Source organism: Macaca fascicularis, chromosome 11 (assembly GCF_037993035.2).
Source record: "Macaca fascicularis isolate 582-1 chromosome 11, T2T-MFA8v1.1".
NCBI lineage: Eukaryota > Metazoa > Chordata > Mammalia > Primates > Cercopithecidae > Macaca > Macaca fascicularis.
The window spans coordinates 31,219,916-31,244,495 of NC_088385.1; the positions used below are offsets into that span (position 1 = coordinate 31,219,916).

General features: G+C 34.6%; 1 protein-coding gene across 30 annotated transcripts in view; it reads left to right on the plus strand.

The window, feature by feature from the left end:
* Nucleotides 1-24,580, plus strand: part of CCDC91 (coiled-coil domain containing 91) — a 373,101-nt gene that overhangs the window by 270,361 nt on the left and 78,160 nt on the right. For all 30 annotated transcript variants that reach the window (XM_005570456.5, XM_065523945.1, XM_065523942.1 and 27 more), the window contains 3 exons: nucleotides 1,611-1,703; nucleotides 1,800-1,868; nucleotides 3,935-4,111. In XM_005570456.5, coding sequence (XP_005570513.3) covers nucleotides 1,611-1,703; nucleotides 1,800-1,868; nucleotides 3,935-4,111 — 339 coding nt within the window. The remainder of the gene's footprint in view (nucleotides 1-1,610; nucleotides 1,704-1,799; nucleotides 1,869-3,934; nucleotides 4,112-24,580) is intronic.

The following is a 24,580-nucleotide window of genomic DNA, read 5'->3' on the forward strand; positions in this document are numbered from 1 at the left end:
TCTTCAAATTTAGTTTTTATTGGACCAGTTAGGGAATTTAGCCCACTTATAACAAATCACTTAGTGATTTATATTACTTTCACTTTGCTAACATTACCAGTTCTTTTTAAGCAATATTTGTGTTCTAAGTTATTAATAACTCCAAAAATTTTATTATATATTTTAATTCTAAACATTTTTGTTTTATTTGTGTTATGTTTACCTCTTCCTAAGTCTAAATTGAATATTTTCAGTCTCATATAATTTTTTATCATTTTTAAGTCTAATTATTTGCCTGGTATATATCTTTGCATATTTTCTCATATATGTATTTCAAATAGGATTAGGTATTGTTTCTGATCCTATGAAATTCTGTGTGCATCTAGATTTACATAGAATACAAAATTAAAGTCTGTTGTTAATACTTATACATTAATTATGTGGTAAGTCTACTCATTTGTTAATTAGCTGCCTTACATAATTTCATATAGTACTCATAATTTCTGAGTCATGTAATGATTTATATCACAGTTTGGATTTGTTTTTAAGGAAAAAACACATCTTTCATGTGATTTTACTTATTCTCTTGAAAAACAGATGAAAAGTAGCATAATTAAAAACAAGAATAACAGACTATCTTAAGTAGACATGGACTGCTTGGTCACTTACTCTCAATATAGACTCTCTCCCTAAAAATGTTTTAAATAAGAACAACTATAAAAGACATAAATCTATTTTAAAATATTGGGTGTCAAATGAGTTCATATTTAAAGGAGGCTTGGATATAAATAGCATTCCAAATCTGAGAAAATATCTTACTTGCCTTTAATAACTTAATGAAAAATATATGAGTAGCAATACATATTTTTTAGTTTTGTTTCCACATCAGTGCACTGTTCTGGAACAGTATTTGGCTCGTGGCTATTGGAGATACTGAGGCTGCAAAAGTTGAATATTCTCAGAAAGCTCTATTCAAACATCAAGTGCTTGGTCCATGATAACTAGTTGATAGTTATGTGAGCTTTTTCTGTAGCACATCAAAATAAAAATAGATACATTAACTTTATACACATTTATATTACCTGTTACATAATATTTGTTGGACTCATTTCATAGATTTAGTTTTTGAATCTGTGGTAAAATCTTGAGGTGACAACAATTAATAAATCTTTCAATTTTTTTAACAATGCCTTACTAGGAACGCAAATAATCTATGATGATAGTTGTTCATCAAGCAGATATTTTACGTTTCTCAGTTATCATCTAATTGCTTCATTGCTTCTGTTGCGGCAACCTAATAATAATCATTTTAGTGAGTAATTTTTCTAAACTTAATTTTGGAAAATACATCATTTTCTGATTAATTTTTCAATTTTGACTAGTTGTTCTTAAGTTAGATTTCTTGTCATATACTCTGTTGAACTTGGGGCTAGGAAATGTATCTTGGCTGATTATAGAAAGGTGATTTTAGTGATTTTTTTCTCCTAAGCCTTCATTTTAGAGAACTTCTCATTTTTTCCTTTTGTAACTACTTTGATATTTCTGGACAAATGAATTCTACCAGCTACTCTCCTTGTTGATAGATCATCTGCCTCAGAGCCGTAATATAATTTGCTTATCATTCCTTGTAGCATCAGAGGCTCCTTGAAATGCTAGATACAGAGAAGGAACTGTTAAAAGAAAAAATAAAGGAAGCTTTGATTCAGCATTCTCAAGAACAGAAGGTAATACTTTCACTGTGCTCAGAGTGTAGAAAGAATGTGTTCTGTTACCTCAAATAATACATTTAATGTTTTTCCAACTGTCTTATCATTTGACAGGAAATATTGGAGAAATGTTTGGAGGAAGAAAGGCAAAGAAATAAAGAGGCATTAGTATCCGCTGCAAAGGTATTTCCATCTGTAATAGTGGGTTGCTTCTAAGTGGAAATAAAAAAACTGAATATATTAATAGTATGCTGAATCTTTTATATAATGTTTCATTCCATAAAAATCAACATTTTTATTTTTTTATTTACTTTTAAACTTAAGATATGACTACTTATATTCTTATTAAATTCACATCACACAATATAATGGTAGCATTGAAATGCTTTACCATATAGGTTATTAGTTACTTGTTATAAAGAACATATATGTTGGGATACTAATATCCACCTGCGATTTGTTGGATCTAATTAGAGGTTGTGTGTGCATCTGTGTATCAAGGTAAGTAATTTTTAAAGCCAAGTTTAAAATAAGTCATCTAAATCATGTATTAATAGATATAAAATATACACATACCAACAAATACACTTTTAACACTTACTTTTGAGTTTTAGATTTAAAATTAAATTTAGCAAACAAATATTGAATGTCTCATATCTATGTATCACTATGCCAGGGTTAAATTTAAGGGTGACTATGATTTTGTCTTTTTCTTAAATAATTTATAATCAGATAAGAAAAATATTATTTATATACCAAGAGGGCAAGGAGGAATGCATTAAATTGTTATGAGTATGTACATCATATGTCTATGTCTTAGAAGTTTTTAAACAATAAATTACTTTTGAATTCAGCCTGAAAGGATGGCTAGCATTCTGAACAGAGTTTGAATTTTATTCCATAGGGTAAGGGAGACATACTGACATTTTAAAAACATGTTTGTGATGTAATGGTAATTGACATTAACTTTTAGGAAATTAGAGGCAACAAAAGCTAGAGGCAGGGAAAGAATTCATAGAATGCATCAAAAGTCTGGCTACGAGATAGTGAGTGGTAGAAACAGACCAGTAGTAGTAGTTTGGAAAGGAAAGAAATAGGCAAATTCTGGAAATATGGAGAAGATGGAGTCAACATGTATGTTTGATGTGAATAATATAGAAGGTGGCCAAGTTGTATACTGCTAGAGTATAGATTTAAGAACAAAATGGAAAGTAGCACTCTTTCTTTGGAATAGAGTTTGAGGTGATGTAAAGCAAAAAGTCGAATTTTAGAAAATTTGTATCTGTTTTCCAATATGTATGTTCCTGATGAGATTTATGGTAACATTAACAAATGTGATTTTAAAATTTTGGTACAAAGAAGTGTGTCAGCATCTGAAGAAGACATGTAACTCAATAAATCAATATTTTTCCCATAAAAATGTTAAAAATTATGTATCGATAAATGATTCATTCAGAGTACAAGAAAGGATCGTAATATAATAACATGAAAATTTCATTTGACATAATTTTATTTTCATTATGCCAACTAACCTTTAAGAACTAGTCCTTGTCAAGTTCTGATGTGAAATCATCAAGAATATCTACAATTATCTAAACTGGCTACTAAATACTCAAATTTTTCCTACTACCTATCTGTGTGAGACTGGGTTTTCTTTATATACTTCAACTAAAAAACACCATTACAGATTTCACACAGAAGGGAGAAATAGGAATTAATTTAGCTGTCTTGTATTAAGTCAGATATTAAAGAGGTTTAAAGACACATACAGTGGAATTTTCCTTTTTTAATTTTGGAAAGCAGTTATTTTTCATAAAATATATTAATATCAATGCAGTTAATGATATTAATTTTAAATGAATTAATTTTATTTTTTCTTGAATTTCTAATATGGTATGTATTAATACATATGATCAACATAAACAAAATCTCTTTGATATCCTCAATAATTTTAAGATTGTAAAGGGATCCTTAGACTATATAGTTTGAAATCTGCCACTTCACCCTAAGACCTGATTTCTTTGAAGATTAGAAATGCCATGGAAATTAAGTAGGAATATTTGTATAAAAAAGAATAATAGATTTTATTTTATAGCAGTTATTTACTATGCATAAAAACAGCAATGTGAGAACTAAACACTATAGGATCAAAGTTTTTTTATCTTTTAGGTTAACCAAGTCTGTCTTACTCAAGAAATCATTATGCAGTCAATCTTTCAAATTTGTTCTGGTCTTTATTTATTTTGAAGCTTGAAAAAGAAGCAATGAAGGATGCAGTTTTAAAAGCCATAGAAGAAGAAAGAAAAAATTTGGAAAAAGCCCATGCTGAAGAAAGGGAATTATGGAAGACAGAACATGCAAAAGATCAAGAAAAAGTATCTCAGGAAATTCAAAAAGCTATACAAGAACAAAGAAAAATAAGTCAGGTTAGTAATATTAACTGTTTGTAAATTTTTTTTTCTCATTTTTCTCAAAATGAAGTACCCTTACTCTTTTATTTTACTTAAAACAACCTTAGTAGATATTTATGACTTTTTAATTTTTAATTTTCATTTTGATGTTAATATTTTGAATTAATCATTTTTAATATTTTAATGTGCTTTCATCTTTCTGATATTGAAAACTTAGTAACTGACCATTTTACCCTTTTACTTTATTTTCTAAAAGGTCAAAACAAAATTTATGTTTAGTAATTGCAAATACATTAAACTTTGTGTTATTTTTCCTTTTCTCATACATAGAGGCAAACACACACGCACACATGCACACAAACTCAATCAATACAAAATAATATATTTGTGTAGAAAACAATTTGATTCAATTAATTTATAATTCTAATTTGTAAATCTCTATACCTATAGTTGGTAACAATCATTAATAAAATCTCACAAATATTCCCTATAGTCTCATAAAGATACATAACGATCAACAGGTGTGGCCTACATGCAAAATAACTTTTGATTGTTTATCTGAACAATTAAAAACACTACCTTTTTTTTTCTGTGATTGAATTTGCACAGTCCTATTTTATAATTAGTCTTTTTATATATATATGGGCAGAAGTACTTAAATAAATCTTCCCTTAAGTATCAAAAGCAAGTCGGTTTCTCATGTTCAAACTGTTAAATATACTACAATTTTTCATTCACATTATAAATGCAGCTAAAATGACTAACCTTTCAGATCAACCCAGATTTTTTTATGACTCATTAATCTTAATGAAGCCTTAAAAAGCTCAGAGTTTTTAATACCCCAGATAAAAGTTACATTTTTTAAAGATGTCACTTGTTTATTCTCAGTAACACACAGTTACCCATTTGTTATAAAAATTAAGCAGATCTGTAGGTAGCATCTATGGTAAGATAACAGTACTACAGTAGCAGATTTTTTTTTCTTGCATTTTTTCACTAAAGCAGTATTACCTTTTAATTCTTACTGTAATCTATCAATAAATGTATATTGAGTACTTATTGCATATAAAATGTTTGTCACTTCAGTTGCTTGGAATTTCATGCCAGTAAGGTCAAGTTCATTGGCTAAGTTCTTATTTGGGAGAGTTTATTTAAATTTGTTTTATGACCCCAAACATTCCTGTAACCTCACATAGATGTGGGCCATTCATCCCTTAAATTGGGTAAGAAGGCATGAAAAAAATCAACACATATTCATCATCCTAATGGAAAAATATATATCTTAAAGAGCACACTTCTCTGCTGATTTGTCAGGAGTCTACAAGAAACATGCAGTATATGATACACTACTTTGAAATTTGTCCTCTGTAGGTTCAGAATATGGTGAAGACAATCTAAACATGTCTTGAATAAATTACATTAATTTCCTTACACATGTTTGCACGTTTTGCTACAAAGTCTCTGCCAAGTTAAATTATATATCTCTGTATCATTTGGGTGGATTTCACATTTATTTCTTTGTTTGGAACATTGTTCCTTATTTATTTTTCTTGACTCTGTATGTTGGTTTCTATCCATTAGAAATAACAGCTACTGGCCGGGCGCGGTGGCTCAAGCCTGTAATCCCAGCACTTTGGGAGGCCGAGACGGGTGGATCACGAGGTCAGGAGATCGAGACCATCCTGGCTAACACGGTGAAACCCCGTCTCTACTAAAAAATACAAAAAACTAGCTGGGTGAGGTGGCGGGCGCCTGTAGTCCCAGCTACTCAGGAGACTGAGACAGGAGAATGGCGTAAACCCGGGAGGCGGAGCTTGCAGTGAGCTGAGTTCCGGCCACTGCACTCCAGCCTGGGCTACAGAGCGAGACTCCGTCTCAAAAAAAAAAAAAAAAAAAGAAATAACAGCTACTTCTCACCTCTCACAGTCTTCATTGACTGGCCTTGTACTGGTGAAGAACCACACCAATCAACCTGATCAGAGATTTTGTGGGCCTCTCAAACCTTTATGCTAATCCATACTGCTGTGTTTGTTGTTGGCACCCCAAAGCTGTCTAAAGTACATGGTGTTCCAGTGCTCGCAGATAGGTGAGACAGAAGCCAGTCTCCCAGGAGCCCCTGGAAAAATTAGAACTTTGGACATGTAGTCCAACTCTTTCCCTCCCCAGGGAGAAGCTGCAATCAGGTTTTTTGCCCTCTTTCTTGGACTGAGCAGGGGAGTGGGCTATAGCAACTGTTTGCTTGTTAATTTAATCCACCATCTTTGTTCTCACTGGCCCCTAGGCATCAGTAGTATGCCAGGTCCTGTTACTGCTCTGAGATAGGTAAGACAGAAGCGGATAACCTGGGCAGTTTCTAGGAAGGTTGATTGGACATGTAATCCAACTTTCTCCCCACCAGAGAAGTTGAGAGCTATGGATTTCCTTTGGATCATATGGCACTGTATTGGGTATAGGGATTGTGGTGAGAGTTAGGTCTTGAGTTTTCCTGCCAGTTCAATGTAGTTGGTTTCATGCTTGCCCAGGGTGAAGGACCCTCTCAATTTGTGTCTGAATTTTCCACAAAGGGTATTTGTGCATGCATCGTTGTTAATTGAGTGTGTCCATGGAAGGACAAAGGATCCAGGGTTTTCCTGTTTCACCTCTTGTTGACATCATCTGGTATTTTAATATTTTTCTAAATTCCCAAGGTAAAGGAAAAAGTAAATTAATAATGTATCTGATTATAATCATTAAACAAAATGAAAATTATGCTTGTTGTAAAATACCAGCTATAAGAAAAATAAGCATGTAGGAAACATGCAGTAAATATCCTTGAAGGGTACACTTCCCAGAAGATGCTTTTAATGACTTAATTGTATTTGTCCAAAATTTTCAAATAAGTTTATAGATGGCATTTATTAATTAATCATATTAGTTTCCTAGGAAAAGCCAATTGGAAAAACTAATATATTACTATAGATTGGTTTGTATAAAGTCCCATGAGTTTAATTAATTGCCCTAAATTAGTTTTGTTGCAAGAATAGAAATATCATTTATAAATAGACTTTACCCCTGGGCTGCTAGTGATAGGAATCTGAAATACTGCCTCTTCATTCTATGCATATCCTGGAGGATTTTAACTATGAGTTTCACATTTATAATTAATGTCCTTGTTACTTCTTTTAGGAAAATCCCTCAAATAAAGGGCATTACAAAAGCTGACAGATCATTATCTGATAACAATAAGGGAAACAATAATAGTTCCTCATATTCAAGTTTCATTAAGTTGCCTTTATTCTAAGCAAATATATTAAGCTAGTTTAGCTAAAAAGGTATTTTTATTTATTTTTGTTTTTGTTTTTTTGTAGCTTTGCCTGCAGAAAATAGTAGCAGTAAGATAATAGCAGAACTGGTGGTGGTGGAAATGGCAATAATTAACAATATTGACTTATTAATTCAATTCTAAGTGCTGAGCACTTTTCTAATTTTTTTAGATGTTTCATCTCAATTCCTCACAACCACCTTATGAAGTAGGTACTATTATTATCCCCATTGATACAGATGGGGAGACTAAAGCTTACAGAGATTATGTAACTTGTTTTAGGCCATGTGACTTTTTAGAAGAGTCAGCAGGCAGTATTCAAGTTCAGGCAGCCTAACTCCTGAGGCCTTGTAATTTGCCACTACTCGATTCTATCTCCCTGTGTTCTCATCTTAGTATAAAGTACAGATTTATGTCATTTATCATTTAATATTTGAAATGATCCTAGGAAATTAACAGATAAGTTCTATAGGCAAAACTTTAAGAAGATGTTACTTTTATGTATTCATCCATTCTGTAACATTTATGGCACCTCTGCCATGTATTGGCACTGTTAGACGTTTCTGACACACAACATTAAGCAAGATAGACAAGGCCCCTGTGCTTTCATAGAGCTAACATTCAAGTTGGAAAAGAGCTATAATACGCAAGATAATGCCATGTGGTGCTGTGGGCTAGGAAGAAAAAATTCGGGGTTATATATTTAGCTGACACTGGTTGTAGGGGATTTCTTTAGACAATATAGTTAGGAAAGAAGCCAAACTCAGTAAATTTTCATTTCATATAATTCAATTTATATGAGATTCTAGAGAAGACAAAAGTGATATGAGAGAAGACACATAAGTAGTTACAATATCTAGGGGCAGGGCAATTTTTTGAGGGGGATGATAATGTTTTATATCTTGATTGTGATAGCGCTTCTATTTGGCAAAACTTAGCAAATTACACACTTAATATTCGTGAAAATTATATGCAAGTAATACCTTAATAGAGCTGATTTTAAAAAACAAATGACTTTCAGAGTAACTGGATGGATGGTGATTTTGGATGTAATTTCATTTACTGAGGTGAGAAAAGGTTAAGTTTCATGGGGTTAAAAAATCTAATTTGTGACCGGGTGCGGTGGCTCAAGCCTGTAATCCCAGCACTTTGGGAGGCCGAGACGGGCGGATCACGAGGTCAGGAGATCAAGACCATCCTGGCTAAGACGGTGAAACCCCGTCTCTACTAAAAAATACAAAAAAAAAAACTAGCCGGGTGAGGTGGCGGGCGCCTGTAGTCCCAGCTACTCGGGAGGCTGAGGCAGGAGAATGGCGTAAACCCGGGAGGCGGAGCTTGCAGTGAGCTGAGATCCCCTCATTGCACTCCAGCCTGGGCTACAGAGCGAGACTCCGTCTCAAAAAAAAAAAAAATAAATAAATAAATCTACTTTGTGTGTATTAAATGTGTGATGCTTATTCATGAGCCTAGAGGAAATGTTGAGTAGGCAGTTAGAAATATAGACATGGAATTCAGGGGAGTTGTCAAGGCTGGAAATAGAAATTTTGGATTAATAAGCATATAGTTGTTATTTAAAACCAAATAAATAAAAAGGAAATATTTTCTGGATAGGGTTTTATGACATTCTTTTATGGATTGTGTCCATCTTCTACCTAGAAAGAATATGGCCACTTTAGATTAATGTGTAATACTGTAAATAGTTTCACACATAACAGTTGTACTTCAGATGAAATAATGAAAGTGTTAAACTTATTGGTGCTGTCTGTGTCACCCTGTAACCCATGATTGAGTAGCCAGGCATTCATCCAGACTTTCTAGGAAGCTCAGGTCACCACTATGAACAGCAGCTTCTGCCACTTTCTACTGAGCCCCTGCCTAGATGCAGAGGCCAGTGCTCATTCTGTCTGGCAGCTGGTTGGGATACATAGAACCTGAAGAGGCCCTCTCCAGGGACCTACCAACTGTTCTGAGTATTAACTGAAGGGACTGACTTTTTAAAAACTTGGAAGCCATTTTTAAATTCTAAGGTGTAGGTCACTTCACAGCACTTGAATGTTCTTTTAAAGAAAACTAAAACCATAATTAACAGCAATTAATATATTTCTTTGTCTACTAAGTCACAGTAGAAATTAGGAAATGATCTAGTATGGCAACGCAAAAACATTGTGTAACTTAAGCCACCTAAATTATTCCTGAGAAATGAAAAGGAAAAAATCAGCTTCTGCTTTAGAATTTACCTCTAGATTTCCTCTCTGCTAGTACTGGATTTACTGAGGAGATAAATGTTAAACTGTGACAGAAAACCGAGTACCTAAGGATTGTGGTAGATAATTCTCAGAATTTATTTGAGAGATGTTTTCCTTTGGCGTTGATCGCAAGTTAAGACTAAGTCTTAGCATTGATTGTAGATTGTACATTTTTTCTGAGATACTAAAAGAAAATTTATGACCTTGGCTTATTGATTTTCATATTAAATTAATTCTGAGTCACTTAAAAGTCTTTGTTAAGTAACAGAAAGGACGTTTGTTATTGACACCAAAGTAGGCAAAAAGAGGATAGTCATTAATTTTGCTGTTCTAGCAAAGTCCTGTAAAAGAACTCCAGTGCATACAGACACTGAAACGATGTCTGACGTTGGAAGCTCTTCATAATAGTTTATAACCACAGCCACTGTAATTTGGGGTTATGTTTTCCCCAGAAGCCACAGACATTACAATCAGTGGTTAAATTTTCCTTAAGAAATTTAGTACTGCCACCTGACCCCTCTTTTAAAAAAGGAAATAGCATTTCTATTTTAGCTTAGCAGGCTAGTTTCACAACCCTGAAGTTTTTCTGTGCTGACTTCTTTAGTTTTGATTCATTCATTCATTTTTAAGTTTTTATTTACAATACTTTGATAGTAACCTAGTTGATAATAAAATCATAATGACATTTTAAATTATCAAATGTATCATATCTATAGAGAAATGATACCTTTTCATCTAAGTCCTTCCTTCTATTATATTTTTCTTCAGTTATAGTCATTCAGTGAGATGTCTGTAACACAACATCTGCCAAGTTCTCTAGTCCAAAGAATGAGAATTCATCCTAGATTTTCCCTTTTGTCCTCATTTGCATATCTTTTTTATTTTATTTTATTTTATTTTGAGATGGAGTCTCACTCTGTCACCCAGGCTGGAGTGCAGTGGTGCCATCTTAGCTCACTGCAACCTCCACCTCCTGGCTTCAAGTGATTCTTCTGCCTCAGCCTCCCAAATAGCTACAACTACAGGCGCACGCCGCCATGCCTGGCTAATTTTTGTATTTTTAGTAGAGATGGGGTTTCACCATATTGGCTAGACTGGTCTCAACTACTGACCTTGTAATCCGCCCACCTCACATCTTTTTAATTATCAGAACCTTTCCATTTTACCTGAAAAATAATCCTTAAACATATACACTTACTTCAAACCTGTTATCTTTGTCTCAGTTAATATTTTTATTGCTTACCTTGACCTCCTGTATAGACTTCTTTACCTCCAGTTTTGTGCCTTTTCAACTTGGAGCAAAAAATGGATGTCATTCTCCCACTTGAAATTCTTTAGTGCCTCCCTGTAGCCTGTAAGATAAAAGTTCAAACGACTTAGCATAAAACATACATCTTTCATTGATCTGGTCTTTACCTGTCTAACTCATCTTCTGCTGCTGTGTTTCACATTTCATGCTTTTAGAAGCAAATGGCTGGTACTTATAGTGTGCTATTTTATGGTCTTGGGCCTTGGTTCATACTGCACCATCAGCCTAGAATCCCATTGCTTCCTGCCTGGCAAAACCCACTCTTATTTCATAATTCACCATTTTTTACCCTCCATAAAATTTTTATTTCCTCCTTGCAGATTAAATCAAGAGCTCCTCTTGAGCATTCAGTATATAACTATACTACTGCTCAGCCATACTATTATAAAAAGACCTATGTCTTCTCCAATAGATTACCTTGAAAGAAGGAGGTGAATCTTAACAAACTGCAATAGATTTAATATATAGGACCAGCACTTTCAGGTCTCTAAATGAGATTAATAATACCAGCTTTGCCTAGTTGTTGTGAGGCCCTTAGAAACAAGTCAAAAAAGAAAGATAATAGATTAGTGAAAAAGCTTAGAAACCATAAATAGCATGCAAATATTAGGTGGTATTGTGACAAAGCAGGAAACCTTGTCACATACTATTAAAGGAGGTGAAGCATTTAGCCTTGAAAAGAAAGAAAAAGCCATATTATTCACATATTTGCATGCATATATACTTTGATATGTATGAATGTATATACTTTATGTATGTATACTTTATGTATAAAAGTATATATGCACATACTATATATACACATACAAAAGTATATATACTATGTATTTATTATATTTTAAGGAGACATACTAATCTTTAAAAAATCAACTGGGTCTCCAACAACACAATTTGGCTCTTAGAGTTTTGGTAGCTTTTAATTGGAACATTTTACCAAGATTAGCGTTATTTAAAATAGTGCTTTGGTAGGCCGGGCGCGGTGGCTCAAGCCTGTAATCCCAGCACTTTGGGAGGCCGAGACGGGCGGATCACAAGGTCAGGAGATCGAGACCATCCTGGCTAACATGGTGAAACTCCGTCTCTACTAAAAATACAAAAAAAAAAAACTAGCTGGGCGAGGTGGCGGGCGCCTGTAGTCCCAGCTACTCGGGAGGCTGAGGCAGGAGAATGGTGTAAACCCGGGAGGCGGAGCTTGCAGTGAGCTGAGATCCGGCCACTGCACTCCAGCCTGGGCGACAGAGCGAGACTCCATCTCAAAAAAAAAAAATAAAATAAATAAAATAAAATAGTGCTTTGGATGTTATTATCCCCTTTTTGAAGAAGTATTCATCACACTGTCAGTTGGATGCCAAACTGAACTGATTCTTATTATTGTTACTCAAGGAAAAACTTGGAAAATACTCTGAGAGGTCAAGGATAATTACTTTCAGCTTCAGAAAAATGTTTTCTTTGAACAACTAGTGTATGTTTGTGCTACAGTGATGAATGGCTGCATGAATACAAGTAGAATTTTTAGGTCATAGTAAAGTAGTACACTCTCTTTCACTGGTCAAATAGAAGCATTACATTTAATTATACCATTCATATACATTCAAAAGATGCCATGTTTTCAAAGAGACATTTCCAAATCAGAATGAAAATGTCTTAGACATTCGTTTGTACCTCCTCAGCATCTATTCCTCTGTTCCCAATGTGATAGTTTATTTTTTAGCGATGTGGTTTAGAGGAAATTTAACCTACTTTCTAATTTACATATAGGTACTTGTTGATCTAGGCTAATAATTGTTTTCCATCCCCAAGGATGGATACATAATTTGAGCCAAGCTCTTCAGACGCAATTTGAGGACTTGCCTCCTCAGGTATATAAACTCTGTTTTTCACAGTAAGAAAATGAGAAAACCTTTAAAGCTGTTAGTAATTGTCTTGGGACCATATATGTAGAGCTTTTGAGAAAATAGAAACAACATCATTGGCAGAACTAAGAACTGAAGAAATTGGTATCCCGATTACATTGTTTGCATGCTAGATGGAGCCCACACTAAAGTTCTTTTATGTTCTCTCATGAGACTGTAACTTTCTTTTTTTTTCCCTTCAAGTCAATTTGTGCTGAATTTTCTGTTACTTGTGATCAAAAGAATTTTAACCGATTGTCAAATAAATGTGCTAAGGGGTAAAGAGGGTTAGATTTGAGTCCTAGCTTGTGACTCATGTAATTTTGACCAAGTTTTAAAAATGTATGAGGCTCCACTTTCAGATCTCTAAATGGGATTGATAATACCTGCTTTGCCTAGTTGTTGTGAGGCCCTTAGAAACAAGTCAAAAAAGAAAGATAATAGATTAGTGAAAAAGCTTAGAAACCATAAATAGCATGCAAATATTAGGTGGTATTGTGATAAAGTAGGAAACCTTGTCACATACTGTTGAAGGAGTTGAAGTGTTTAGCCTTGAAAAGAAAAAAATATAAAGCCACATTCTTCACATATTTGCACGCATATATACTTTTATATGTATGTGTGTATATACTTTATATATGTATACTATATGTTTATGTATAAAAATATATATACATATACTGTATATACACATATATGTATGTGTATACTTTTATACATATTTCTTCCTCTTTAGTTATATATCTATAGATAGATATATCTATATATTATATATGTGTATATATTTTTATATATCTATATATTATATATTACATTACATATTATTTTATATATTATATTATATATATCTATAGATATATATATGTGTGTGTGTATATATATATTTTTTAACTTAGCTGAGGAGGGACAAATTAGAGGAAGTAGGTGAAAATTTTTAGCTCACTGCTGTCTTTTGTCTCTTAACCATGGGGATACATCCCGAGAAATGCGTCACTGGGAGATTTTGTAATGCAGATCTCATGGAGTGTACTTCTAGAAACCTAGGTGATATAGCCTACCACACACTTAGGTTATTTAGGTATAGTCTGCTGCTCCTAGGCTACAAACCAATACAGTTACTGTACTGAGTACTATAGGCAGTTGTAACACAATGGTAAGTGTGTATCTAAACAAAAAAAGACAACAGTAAAAATACCTATTATAATCTTAAGAGACCAATGTTGCATACACAGTCCCTCATTGACAAAAATATCATCATACAGTGTATGACTGTACAAGCTGAAATTATGAAATCACAATTGATCTGGCAAAATGTGCATCGTTATATCCAGGATTAAAAAGATGGATTGGGTGGAAGGTTGAAGAATGTGTGTATTAAAGAATATAATCTCTACTGTTCTTTCTACACTATGGATATCATTTCTATTCCTGTATTATAGGTGCAGGGCAAATTCCTACTTCACAGATTTGTACCCAATTACTAATATTTCACAAATTTATCATTTTATAATTCTAAAAAGTTCTTTGTTTCTGAAATAATTACTGTAAAATCCTTTTACAATACATTTAAAATACTTACATTGTTGTTTTATAAACTTATAAATTTGGTTAAGTAGCCTAAGTATTCTAAATTTCAGGATATACATGCCTCTCAAAATCATCCTGAGGATCAAATGATAATATACCTGACCATTTTGTTAACTTTTAACCCAGAAATATAAAGCATGACTTTTATATTTTTATTTTAATACTTTTTATATTTATTTCATTTAGCTCTTTGTCTTTCACACACCTTTGTTGGGTCACAGAATCTTCAGTACCACTAAATTGCTAATAAGGCAGCATAAATTCATTTCACTTACTTAGCCCAGTGCCTGGAACATAGTATGTGTTGTTCTTGCTAGGATGGCCACTGTTGTTGATACTACTGCTACTATTATTATTACCATGTTATTTACTGATGTAATTTTCACACCTAGCATAGTGCCATGCATAATAAGCAGCAGGTAAACAGATGGTTACTGATGATTACCAAATGCTGTAGTTTTCCAAACTGTGTATCAAGAGGGGGGTGCTGCAAAGAATTCATAAGAATGCTGAAGGTTTTTTTTTTTTTTTTTTTCCAACCAGAAGGTAATGCAGCAACACTTGAGCTCTTGAAACCAGATGAACTACCAGCTTGTCAATATTTGTTTATGTTACATTTCTTTCTCTTTTATTATGTCTTTGTGAAGCTGACATTTTGGATGCTGCTGAGATAAAAAGCAAGTACTATGCAAAAACCAATGTGGAACAGAACACCAGAGTGTTACTATCCCATCTTATTCCAAGGGTTAAGAAGTTTTGCAATGCATACTATGTACAAAATTCTCATGAGTAAGGAACTATAGTTAAGGATGAAATAAAAATAGTTTCCTTTCAATTTTTATATATTATCTTTTCAAATGGCTAAGTTATCACCTACCTAATTAATCTATGGAACAACTAGGTATTTCTTTTGGCTTAGTAGGAGCATGAAAAAAATTGCTGAAACAGCAAGAGAGCCATAAACTAAGACAGTTGTGAGAAGCTGTAATCTAGTGTGTACCCATAGAATAAGTTGCTCTGGGAGACACAAGAAATGTAATAAATAATCTCTACTCTTAAGTAGGTTTTCTTTGAATTGGGGAAACAAATTCGCATGTTCATTATGATGAACTGTGCATCTGTAGTCTGTACCAGATACTATAGTTATATTCTAGTTATAAAGACTATGCTGTGTCATAAATATAGTCTGTGGTTTCAAAGGGATGTCAAGTTGGTAAGATGGACAAGTAAACTGATAATTATAATTTTGAGCTACAGAGTGCTTTGAGAGTGATAAAATATAAGGTATTCTATGAGCACATTTAAGGAGTACTAGATCTACCCACATTGTGACGTGGAAGGCCTGAAACATTTCAGGAAGGGCTCCTAGAGATGATGATACTTAAACTGAATCATGAAGAAGGAGAAGTAGGCTTATTAAACAGAGGAGAAGGATGAAGAGAAATCATTCCAAGCTTGGAAAGCATGGCATGTCCGGGAAACTGCAGTATTTCCTATATACATGACATTAGTATTTACCATATACATGAAAACATGGTAGCTTCTACAGAAGTTACAAGTATGAATGAAACTTCCTCATTGTTTTCAAAGACATTACAATGAACTACAGAAATATGTCAAATTTATAAATTGTTCCAATTTGAGACCGAGTGAAATATTACAGAGTACAACATGTTGAGGCAGTTGAAAACACAGAGATGGAAATGAGCACAGTGTTTGGCGGATATCAGTTTGACAAATCGAAATGTTTTTTGGGACAGTATTATAAAACAGAGATGGAATTAATATACATGAGCCAATTATGAGAACATTGAAGTCAAAGAGACAAATTTGGATTTAATATTATCACAAACAGAATGCCACCAGAGGCTCCACTGGCACAAAAGGGACAAGAGCTAAATATTTTTTATGGAAAATTAACTGGACAGCCTTAAATGTGATGCACAGAAGCAAGAAAAAGTCTAAACATAAGAATACTCTCTAGAAGTTGCTGGAATACTTGATATGCATGAAGAGGGCAGCGTAGCCGACATGATGGCAGTTGAAATAGTGAAGAAAGGACAGATAAACATTTTGAGGGGAAGACTGAACCTGGTGACTGGAAATAGGATATGAAACCAAACATGTCTCTAAGGCTTAAAATTTTGGTGACTGACAACATTTGCTTCTGATAAATACAATTCAGCATGTCTGTCTCTGGAGGTAATAACAAAAATTGACTATTTTGGGGTAATCCTGGTCAGAATAACAATAAATGAACAAAAAACTTTTTTTTTGAAGAAATGTAGCAAGATGGTGGAATAGGAATAGAAGGCTTCACTGACCATCCTTCCTGCCCGGACACCAGTTTAACAACTATCTACACAGAAAAAGCAGCTTTATAAAAACCAAGAAACAGGTGAGCAGAGTACTTGATTTTTACTTTATATTGCTGATAGAGACACTGAAGAGGCAGGCAAAACACTGTTGAATCTCTGATACCACTCCTCCCCATCCAAAGAGTGTCTCTCTGCCCTGGGGAGAAGAGCCAGCAATTGGGAAGCATTGAACTCAGTGCTGCCCTTGTTATACCAGAAAGCAAAACCAGACCAAACTTACCTGACACCTGCCCACTGAGTGAGCATTTAAATCAGCCTTGGCCAGAGGGGAATCACTGATCCTAGCAATCAGTAAGAACTTGAGTTCCCCCAAGCCTTACCACGATGGGCTAAAGTGCTCTGGGGCCCAAAATGAATGCAGAAGTCTAGGCCACAAGGACTGCAACACCTAGGCGAGTCCTAGCACAGAACCAGGCCAAAAGCCAGTGGAATGGCGGGCAACCTACTGAGACACTAGCTAGGATGGCTGAGGTAGTGTGGCATCACCCATCCCCAGCCCCAGGTTGTACAACTCCCAGCTCCAAAAGACACCCCTTCCTTCCACTTAAGGAGAGGAGACGTAACAGTAGGGAGGACTTTGTCTTGCATCTTGGATACTAGCTCAGCCACAGCAGGATAGAGCATTGGTGAGAGTCACGAGGCCTCCTTTCCAGGTCCTAGTTCCTGGGTGACATTTCTAGACACATCTTAGGCAGAAGGGAACTTGCTGCCTTGAAAGGAAGGACCCAGTCCTGACAGGATTCATTCCCTGTCAACTCAAGAGCCCTTGGGCCCTGAATAAGCAGCAGCAATACCCAGGTACTATATCAAGGGCCTTGGGTGAGCCTCTGAGACTTGCTGGCTTCAGATGAGGCTCAGCACAGTCCCAGTTGTGGTGACTAAAGGATGAGACTCCTGCTAGAGAATGGTAGAGGGAAAAGTAAAGGGGACTTTGTCCGGCACCTTAAATACCAGCTTGGTCTCAGTGGGGTAGAGCACCAAGTAGACCCCTAGGGTTCCCAATTCTAGGACTTCGCTCTTGGTTGACATTCCTGGAACAGTCCCGAGCCAGAGGAGGAGTTCATTTTCCTGAAGCGTGAGTCCCAGCCCAGGCAGCATACACTACAAGCTAACGGAAGAGCCTTTTGGCCTTAAGGGAACATCAGCAGTAGTCTGACAGTACTTTCTGTAGGTCTGCAGTACTTCACGTAGACCTGAGATGGAGTGGCCACTGGGTGAGGCTCCTCTGCCTTTGGAAAGGGGAGGGAAGAGTGGGAAGGATTGTACCTTGTAGTTTGAGTTCCAGCTCAGCCATAGTATAATGGAACACCAGGTAGATGTCTAAGGTTTTTAACTCTAGTCTCCAGCTCCTGGATAGCACCTCTGGACCTGCCTGGGGCCTAAGGGAACTCACTGCCCTGAAGGGAAGGACATAGGCCTGGCTCACCTTGCCACTTCCTGATTGTAGAACCCTTGGGCTTTGAGCGAACCTAGGTGGTAGGCAGGCCTTGGGCAAGACTTAATGCTGTGCTGGCTTCAGGTCTGACCCAGCACAGTCCTAGGGATGGTGGCCCCAGCTGTAGTTGGCTCAGAATAGAGAGAAAAACTTCATTTGTTTGGGAGAAGCTAAAGAATGAGAACAAGAATCTCTGCCTTGTAGTTTGGAGAATTCTAGATCTTGTCCAAAATCATCAAGACTATACCTTTATGAGTCTGAAAGAACCACAGCATTACTGATCTTGGGGTCTCTAAAGAAAATCCAGCTTAGATTACAACATCCAAGTTTCTTTCAAATATTTGGAAAGCCTTCCCAAGAAGGATGGATGCAAAAAAGCCCAGACTGCAGGGACTAAAGTAAATACCTAACTCTTCAATGCCCAGACACAGACAAACATCTGCAAGTATCAAGATAACCCAGGAAAACATGACCTCACCAAATGAACTAAATAAGACACCAGAGACCAATTCTGGAGATACAGAGATATGTGACCTTTCAGACAGGGAATTCAGAATGGCTATTTTGAGGAAACTCAATTCAGAGAAGGAATTCAGAATTCTGTCAGGTAAATGTAACAAAGAGATTGAAATAGTTAAAAAGAATCAAGCAGAAACTCTGGAATTGAAAAGCGTAATTGGCATACTGAAGAATGCATCAGAGCCATTTAATGGCAGAACTGACAAAGCAGAAAAAAAGAATTACTTCACTTGAAGACAGGCTATTTAATAGCAGAATTGATCAAGCAGAAGAAAGAATTACTGAGCTTGAAAACGGGCTATACATAAAGGAGACAAGAGTAAAAAACAATGAAATATGCCTACAGGATTTAGAAAATAGCCTCAAAGGGGCAAACGTAAGAGTTATTGGCCTTAAAGAGGAGATAGAGAGATAGCGATAGAAAGTTTATTCAAAGGAATAATAACAAATTCTCAAACCTAGAGAAAGATATCAACATCCAAGTCCAAAAAGTTTATAGAACACTAAGCAAATTTAATCCAAAAAAGACTACACTTCAAGGCATTTAATAATCCAACTCCCAAAAGTCAAGGATAAAGAAAGGATCCTAAAAGCAGCAAGAGAGAATAAACAAATAACATATAATGGAGCTCCAGTATGTCTGGCAGCAGATTTTTCACTGGAAACTTTTACAGGCCAGGAGAGTGTGGCATGGCGTATTTAAAGTGCTGAAGGAAATCAACTTTTACCCTAGAATAGTACATTCAACAAAATCATCCTTCAGACATGAAGGAGTAATAAATGCTTTCTCAGACAAACAAAAACTATGGGATTTTATCAACACAGGACCTGTCCTATAAGAAATGCTAAAGAGAGTACTTCAGTTGGAAAGAAAATGACCTTTATGAGCAATAAGAAATCATCTGAACGTACAAAACTCTCTGGTAATAGTAAGTACACAGAAAAATACAGAGTATTATAACACTGTAACTTTGGCATGTAAACTCTTATCCTAAGGAGAAAGAATAAACAATGAACCAATCAAAAATAATGACTACAAGAAGTTTTCAAGACATAATACAATAAAATATAAATAATAACAAAAAGCTAAAAACTGTGGGGATGAAGTTAAGGTTTTCCTTGATTGTTTATTTGAGCAAACTATTTTAAGTTGCTTAAAATAATGGGTTCTAAGACAGTGCAAACCTCATGGTAACTCTAACCAGAAAACATACAATGAACACACAAAAAATGAAAATTAAGAAAACAAATCATATCACCAGAGAAAATCATCTTCACTAAAAGGAAAGAAAGAAAGGAAGAAGAGGAGACTACAAAACAATCACACACACACACACACACACACACACACACACACACACACACACACACACAAAGCCAGAGTAAGCCCTTGCTATCAGTAATGACATTTAATGTAAATGAACTAAACTGTCCAATCAAAAGCTATAAACTGGCTGAATGTATTTTTAGAAAGGCCCCTTGATCTGTTGCCTATAAGAAACAACACTTCACGTATAAAGTCACACATAGACGGAAGAAAAAGGGATGGAAAAAGATGTTCCATGCCAATGGAAACCAAAAATGAGCAGGACTAGCTATGCTTAAACAAAATGGATTTCAAGACAAAAATTCTAAGAAGAGACAAAGAAGGTCATCATATTATGAAAAAGGAGTCAATTAAGCAAAAGGATATAACAGTTTTAAATATATATGTACCCAACACTGGAGCACCCAGGTATATAAAGCAAATATTATAGCTAAAGAGAGAGAGACTCCAGTAAAATAGTAACTGAAGACGTCAACAGCCCACCTTCAGTACTGGACAGATCTTCCACATAGAAATCAACAAATCAACACTGGAGTTAATCTATACTATAAAGCAAATGAATCTAATAGATATTTACGTGACATTTTATTCAAAGGTTACAGAATTCACATTCTTCTCCTCAGCACATGGATCATTCTCAAGGATAGACCATATGTAAAATTACAAAACAAGTTTTAAAACATTTTTAACAATTTAAATAATATGAAGCATCTTCTCTGACCAAAATGGAATAAAACTAGAAATTAATAACGAGGAATTTTGGAAACTACACAAATACATGAAAAGGAAACACTATGCTCCTCAATGATCAGTGTGTCAATGAAGAAATTTCAGAAGGAAATTGAAACATATAATGGAAACACAGCATACCAAAACCTATGTGATACAGCAAAGGCAGTACTAAGAGTGTAGTTGATAGCTGTGCCTACATCAAAAAAGAAAAATTTCAGATAAACAACCACGCATCTTAAATAACTAGAAAAGGAGGAGCAAACCAAACTCAAAATTAGTAAAAGAAAAGAAATAATAAAGATCAGAGCAGAAATCACTGAAACTGAAATGAAGAAAACAATACCAAAGATCAGTGAAACAAAAAAGTTGAGTTTTTGAAAAGGTAAACAAAATAGACAAATCTTTTGCCAGGCTTAGAAAAAAAGAGATGATCCAAATAAAATCAGAAATGAAAAAGGAGATACTACATTTGGTGTCTCATCTAGTACCTGTACTACATCTGGTATCTCCTAGTGGCTACTAGGAGCAACTATTTGCCTATAAATCAGAAAATGTGGAAGAAATTGACAAATTTCTAGATACATGCAACCTACCAAGATGGAATCATGAAGAGATTTAAAGCCTGAACAGATGAATAAGAAGTAAGGAGATTAAAGCTGTAGGAAAAAGTCTCTCAGTGAAGAAAAGCCTGGGAACCTGATGGCTTCACTGCTGAATTTCACAAAACATTTAAATCAGAACTAATACCAATCTTTCTCAAACTATTCCAATTGATAGAAGAGAATGGAATACTTCCTAACTCATTCTGTGAGGCCAGTATTACCAAAAGACGCCAAAAAAAAAAAAAAAAAAAAAAAAAGTGCAAGCCAATATCTCTGTTAAATATTGATGCAGAAATCCTAAACAAAATATTAGCAAACCAAATTCAGCAATATATTAAATAATTTTTCATCATGACCAAGTGAGATTAATCCTTGGGACGCAAGGATGGTTAACACATTCAAGTGAATTAATGTGATACAAAATATTGACCAAAGGAGGACAAAAACCATTTGATCATTTCAATAGATGTTGAAAAAGCATTTAATAAAATTCACCACTTCTTCATCATAAAAACCCTTTAAAAACTGGGTATAGTAGGAACATACTTCAACATAATAAAAGTTAAAATATGACAGACCCTCAGCTAATATCATACTGAATGGGAAAAAACTGAAAGCCTATATTCTTACATCTGGAACACAACAGGGATGCCACTGTCATTACTGTTATTCATCATAGTACTGGGAGCCCTGGCTAGAGTAGTCAAACAAGAAAAAGAGTAAAAGGCATCCCAACTGGAAAGGGAGAAGTCAATTTTTTTTTTTCAGATGATTTTATCTTATATTTGGAAAAATCCTAAAGATTCTACTGAAAAAACTTAGAACTGATTTCAAAATTCAGTAAAGTTTCAGGATACAAAATCAACATACAAAAGTCAGTAGCATTTCTATATGCTAAATGAACAATTTGAAAAAGAAAACAAGAAAGTAATACCATTTACAATAGGTACCAATAAAACTAAATATTTAGGAATTAACCTAACCAAACAAGTGAAAGAGCTGTACAATAAAAACTATAAAACACTAATGAAATAAATTGAAGTGGACACCAAAAAACGGAAAGATATTCTGTGTCCATGGATTGGAAGAATAAATTAAAATGTCCATATTTCCCAAAGCAATCTGTGAATTTAATGTAATCTCTATCAAATTACAAATGACATTCTTCACAGAAATAGAAAAAAAAAAAAATCCTGTAATTTATATGGAGCCACAAAAGTCTCAGAATAGCCAAAGCTATCCAAAGCAAAAAGAACAAAACTGGAGAACTCACATTACCTGATTTCAAATTATATTGCGTAGCTGTAGTAACCAAAGCAGCATGGTACTGGCACAAAATGAGACACACAGACCAATGGAACAGAATAGAGAACCCAGAAACAAATCCACACACCCACAGTGAACTCATTTTTGACAAAGGTGCCAGGAACATATACTGAGGAAAAGACAGTCTTTTCAGTAAATTGTACAGGGAAAACTGGATAGCCGTACGCAAAAGAAGGAAACTAGACCCCCATCTCTTGCCACATGTGAAGTCAAAATGGATTAAAGACTTAAATCTAAGACCTCAAACTATGAAACCACTACAAGAAAACATTAAGAAAACTCTCCAAAACATTGAACTGGGCAAAGATTTCTTGAGTATTACCCTACAAGCACAAGCAACCAAAACAAAAATGGACAAATGGGGTCACATCAAGTTAAACAGCTCCTGTATGGCAAAGGAAACAGTCAACAAAATGAAAAGACAACGCACAGAATGAGAGTAAATATTTGCAAACTACCCATCTGACAAGACATTAATAACCGAAATATATAAGGATTTCAAACAACTCTATAGGAAACAATCTAATAATCCAGTTAAAAAATAGAGAAAATATTTGAATAGACATTTCTCAAAAGAAGACATACAAATGGCAAAAAAAAAAATATGAAAAGATGTTCAGCATCATTGATAATCAGAAAAATGCAGATCAAAACTGCAATGAGATATAATCTCACCCCAGTTAAAATGGCTTATATCCAGAAGACATGCAAGAACAAATGCCTGGCAAGGATGTGGAGAAAGGGGAACCCTCGTACACTGTTGATGGGAACGTAAATTAGTACAACCACTATCGAGAAGGGTTTGGAGCTTCCTCAAAAAACAAAAATAGAGCTACCATACAATCTAGCCATCCCACTGCTAGATATATACCTGAAAGAAAGAAAATTAGTGTATCAATGAAATATTTGCAGTCCTCTGTTTGTTGCAGCACTGTTTACAATAGCCAAGATTTGGAAGCAGCTTAAGTATTCAACAACAGATGAATAGATTTTTAAAAATGTGGTACTTACATACAACGAGTACTATTCAGCCATAGAAATGAATTACATCATTGTTAATGAGATTAAGTCATTTGCAACAACATGAGTGGAACTGAAGTTCCTAATGTGAAGTGAAACAAACCAGGCACAGAAAGACATACATTATATATTCTCACTCATTTGTGAGATCTAAAAATCAAAACAATTGAACCCATGGAAATAGATAGTAGAAGGATGGTTACCAGAGGATGGGAAAAGAGTGTAAAAACCCAAAGAAATGAAAAATAGAAACGAAAAGATCAGAAAATTAGACAATCAGTTCAAGAAGTTCTTCACATAATTTTGAAGAAACAAAAAGCAACACAATGCAGGAAGTCATAATACTATGTTGTTATCTCATGAAAGTAAATCTGAAATTAAAGAATATGAATTTCTAGATTGTAAGACATGAATTTCTAGATAGGCCTGTAACTAGGTTCATCATGAAATTTTTGAGGAACGGAACAGAGCCTAGATACATAAAAGTTCTCTCAGAGGGAAAAAACAATTTGCAAATTATGAAGATTCAGAATAGGCTTCTCCATAACCTATGAAATTCTGCAAAAAATTTCAGCCTAAATATCTACACTTGACCAAACTATCAATTATGTGTGAAGGTACAATAAAGGCATTTTACAGATAAACTAGATATCGAAACATTTACATCTCATATATTTTTGTCAGGAATTTCCTGGAGGACGTACTCTACCACAGCAAAAGGTAAACCAAGAAGAAATAATCCATTGGGATCTAGAAAGCTGGGAGATTCAATTCAAGGAATATATAGGGAACCCACAAGAATAGGACTGA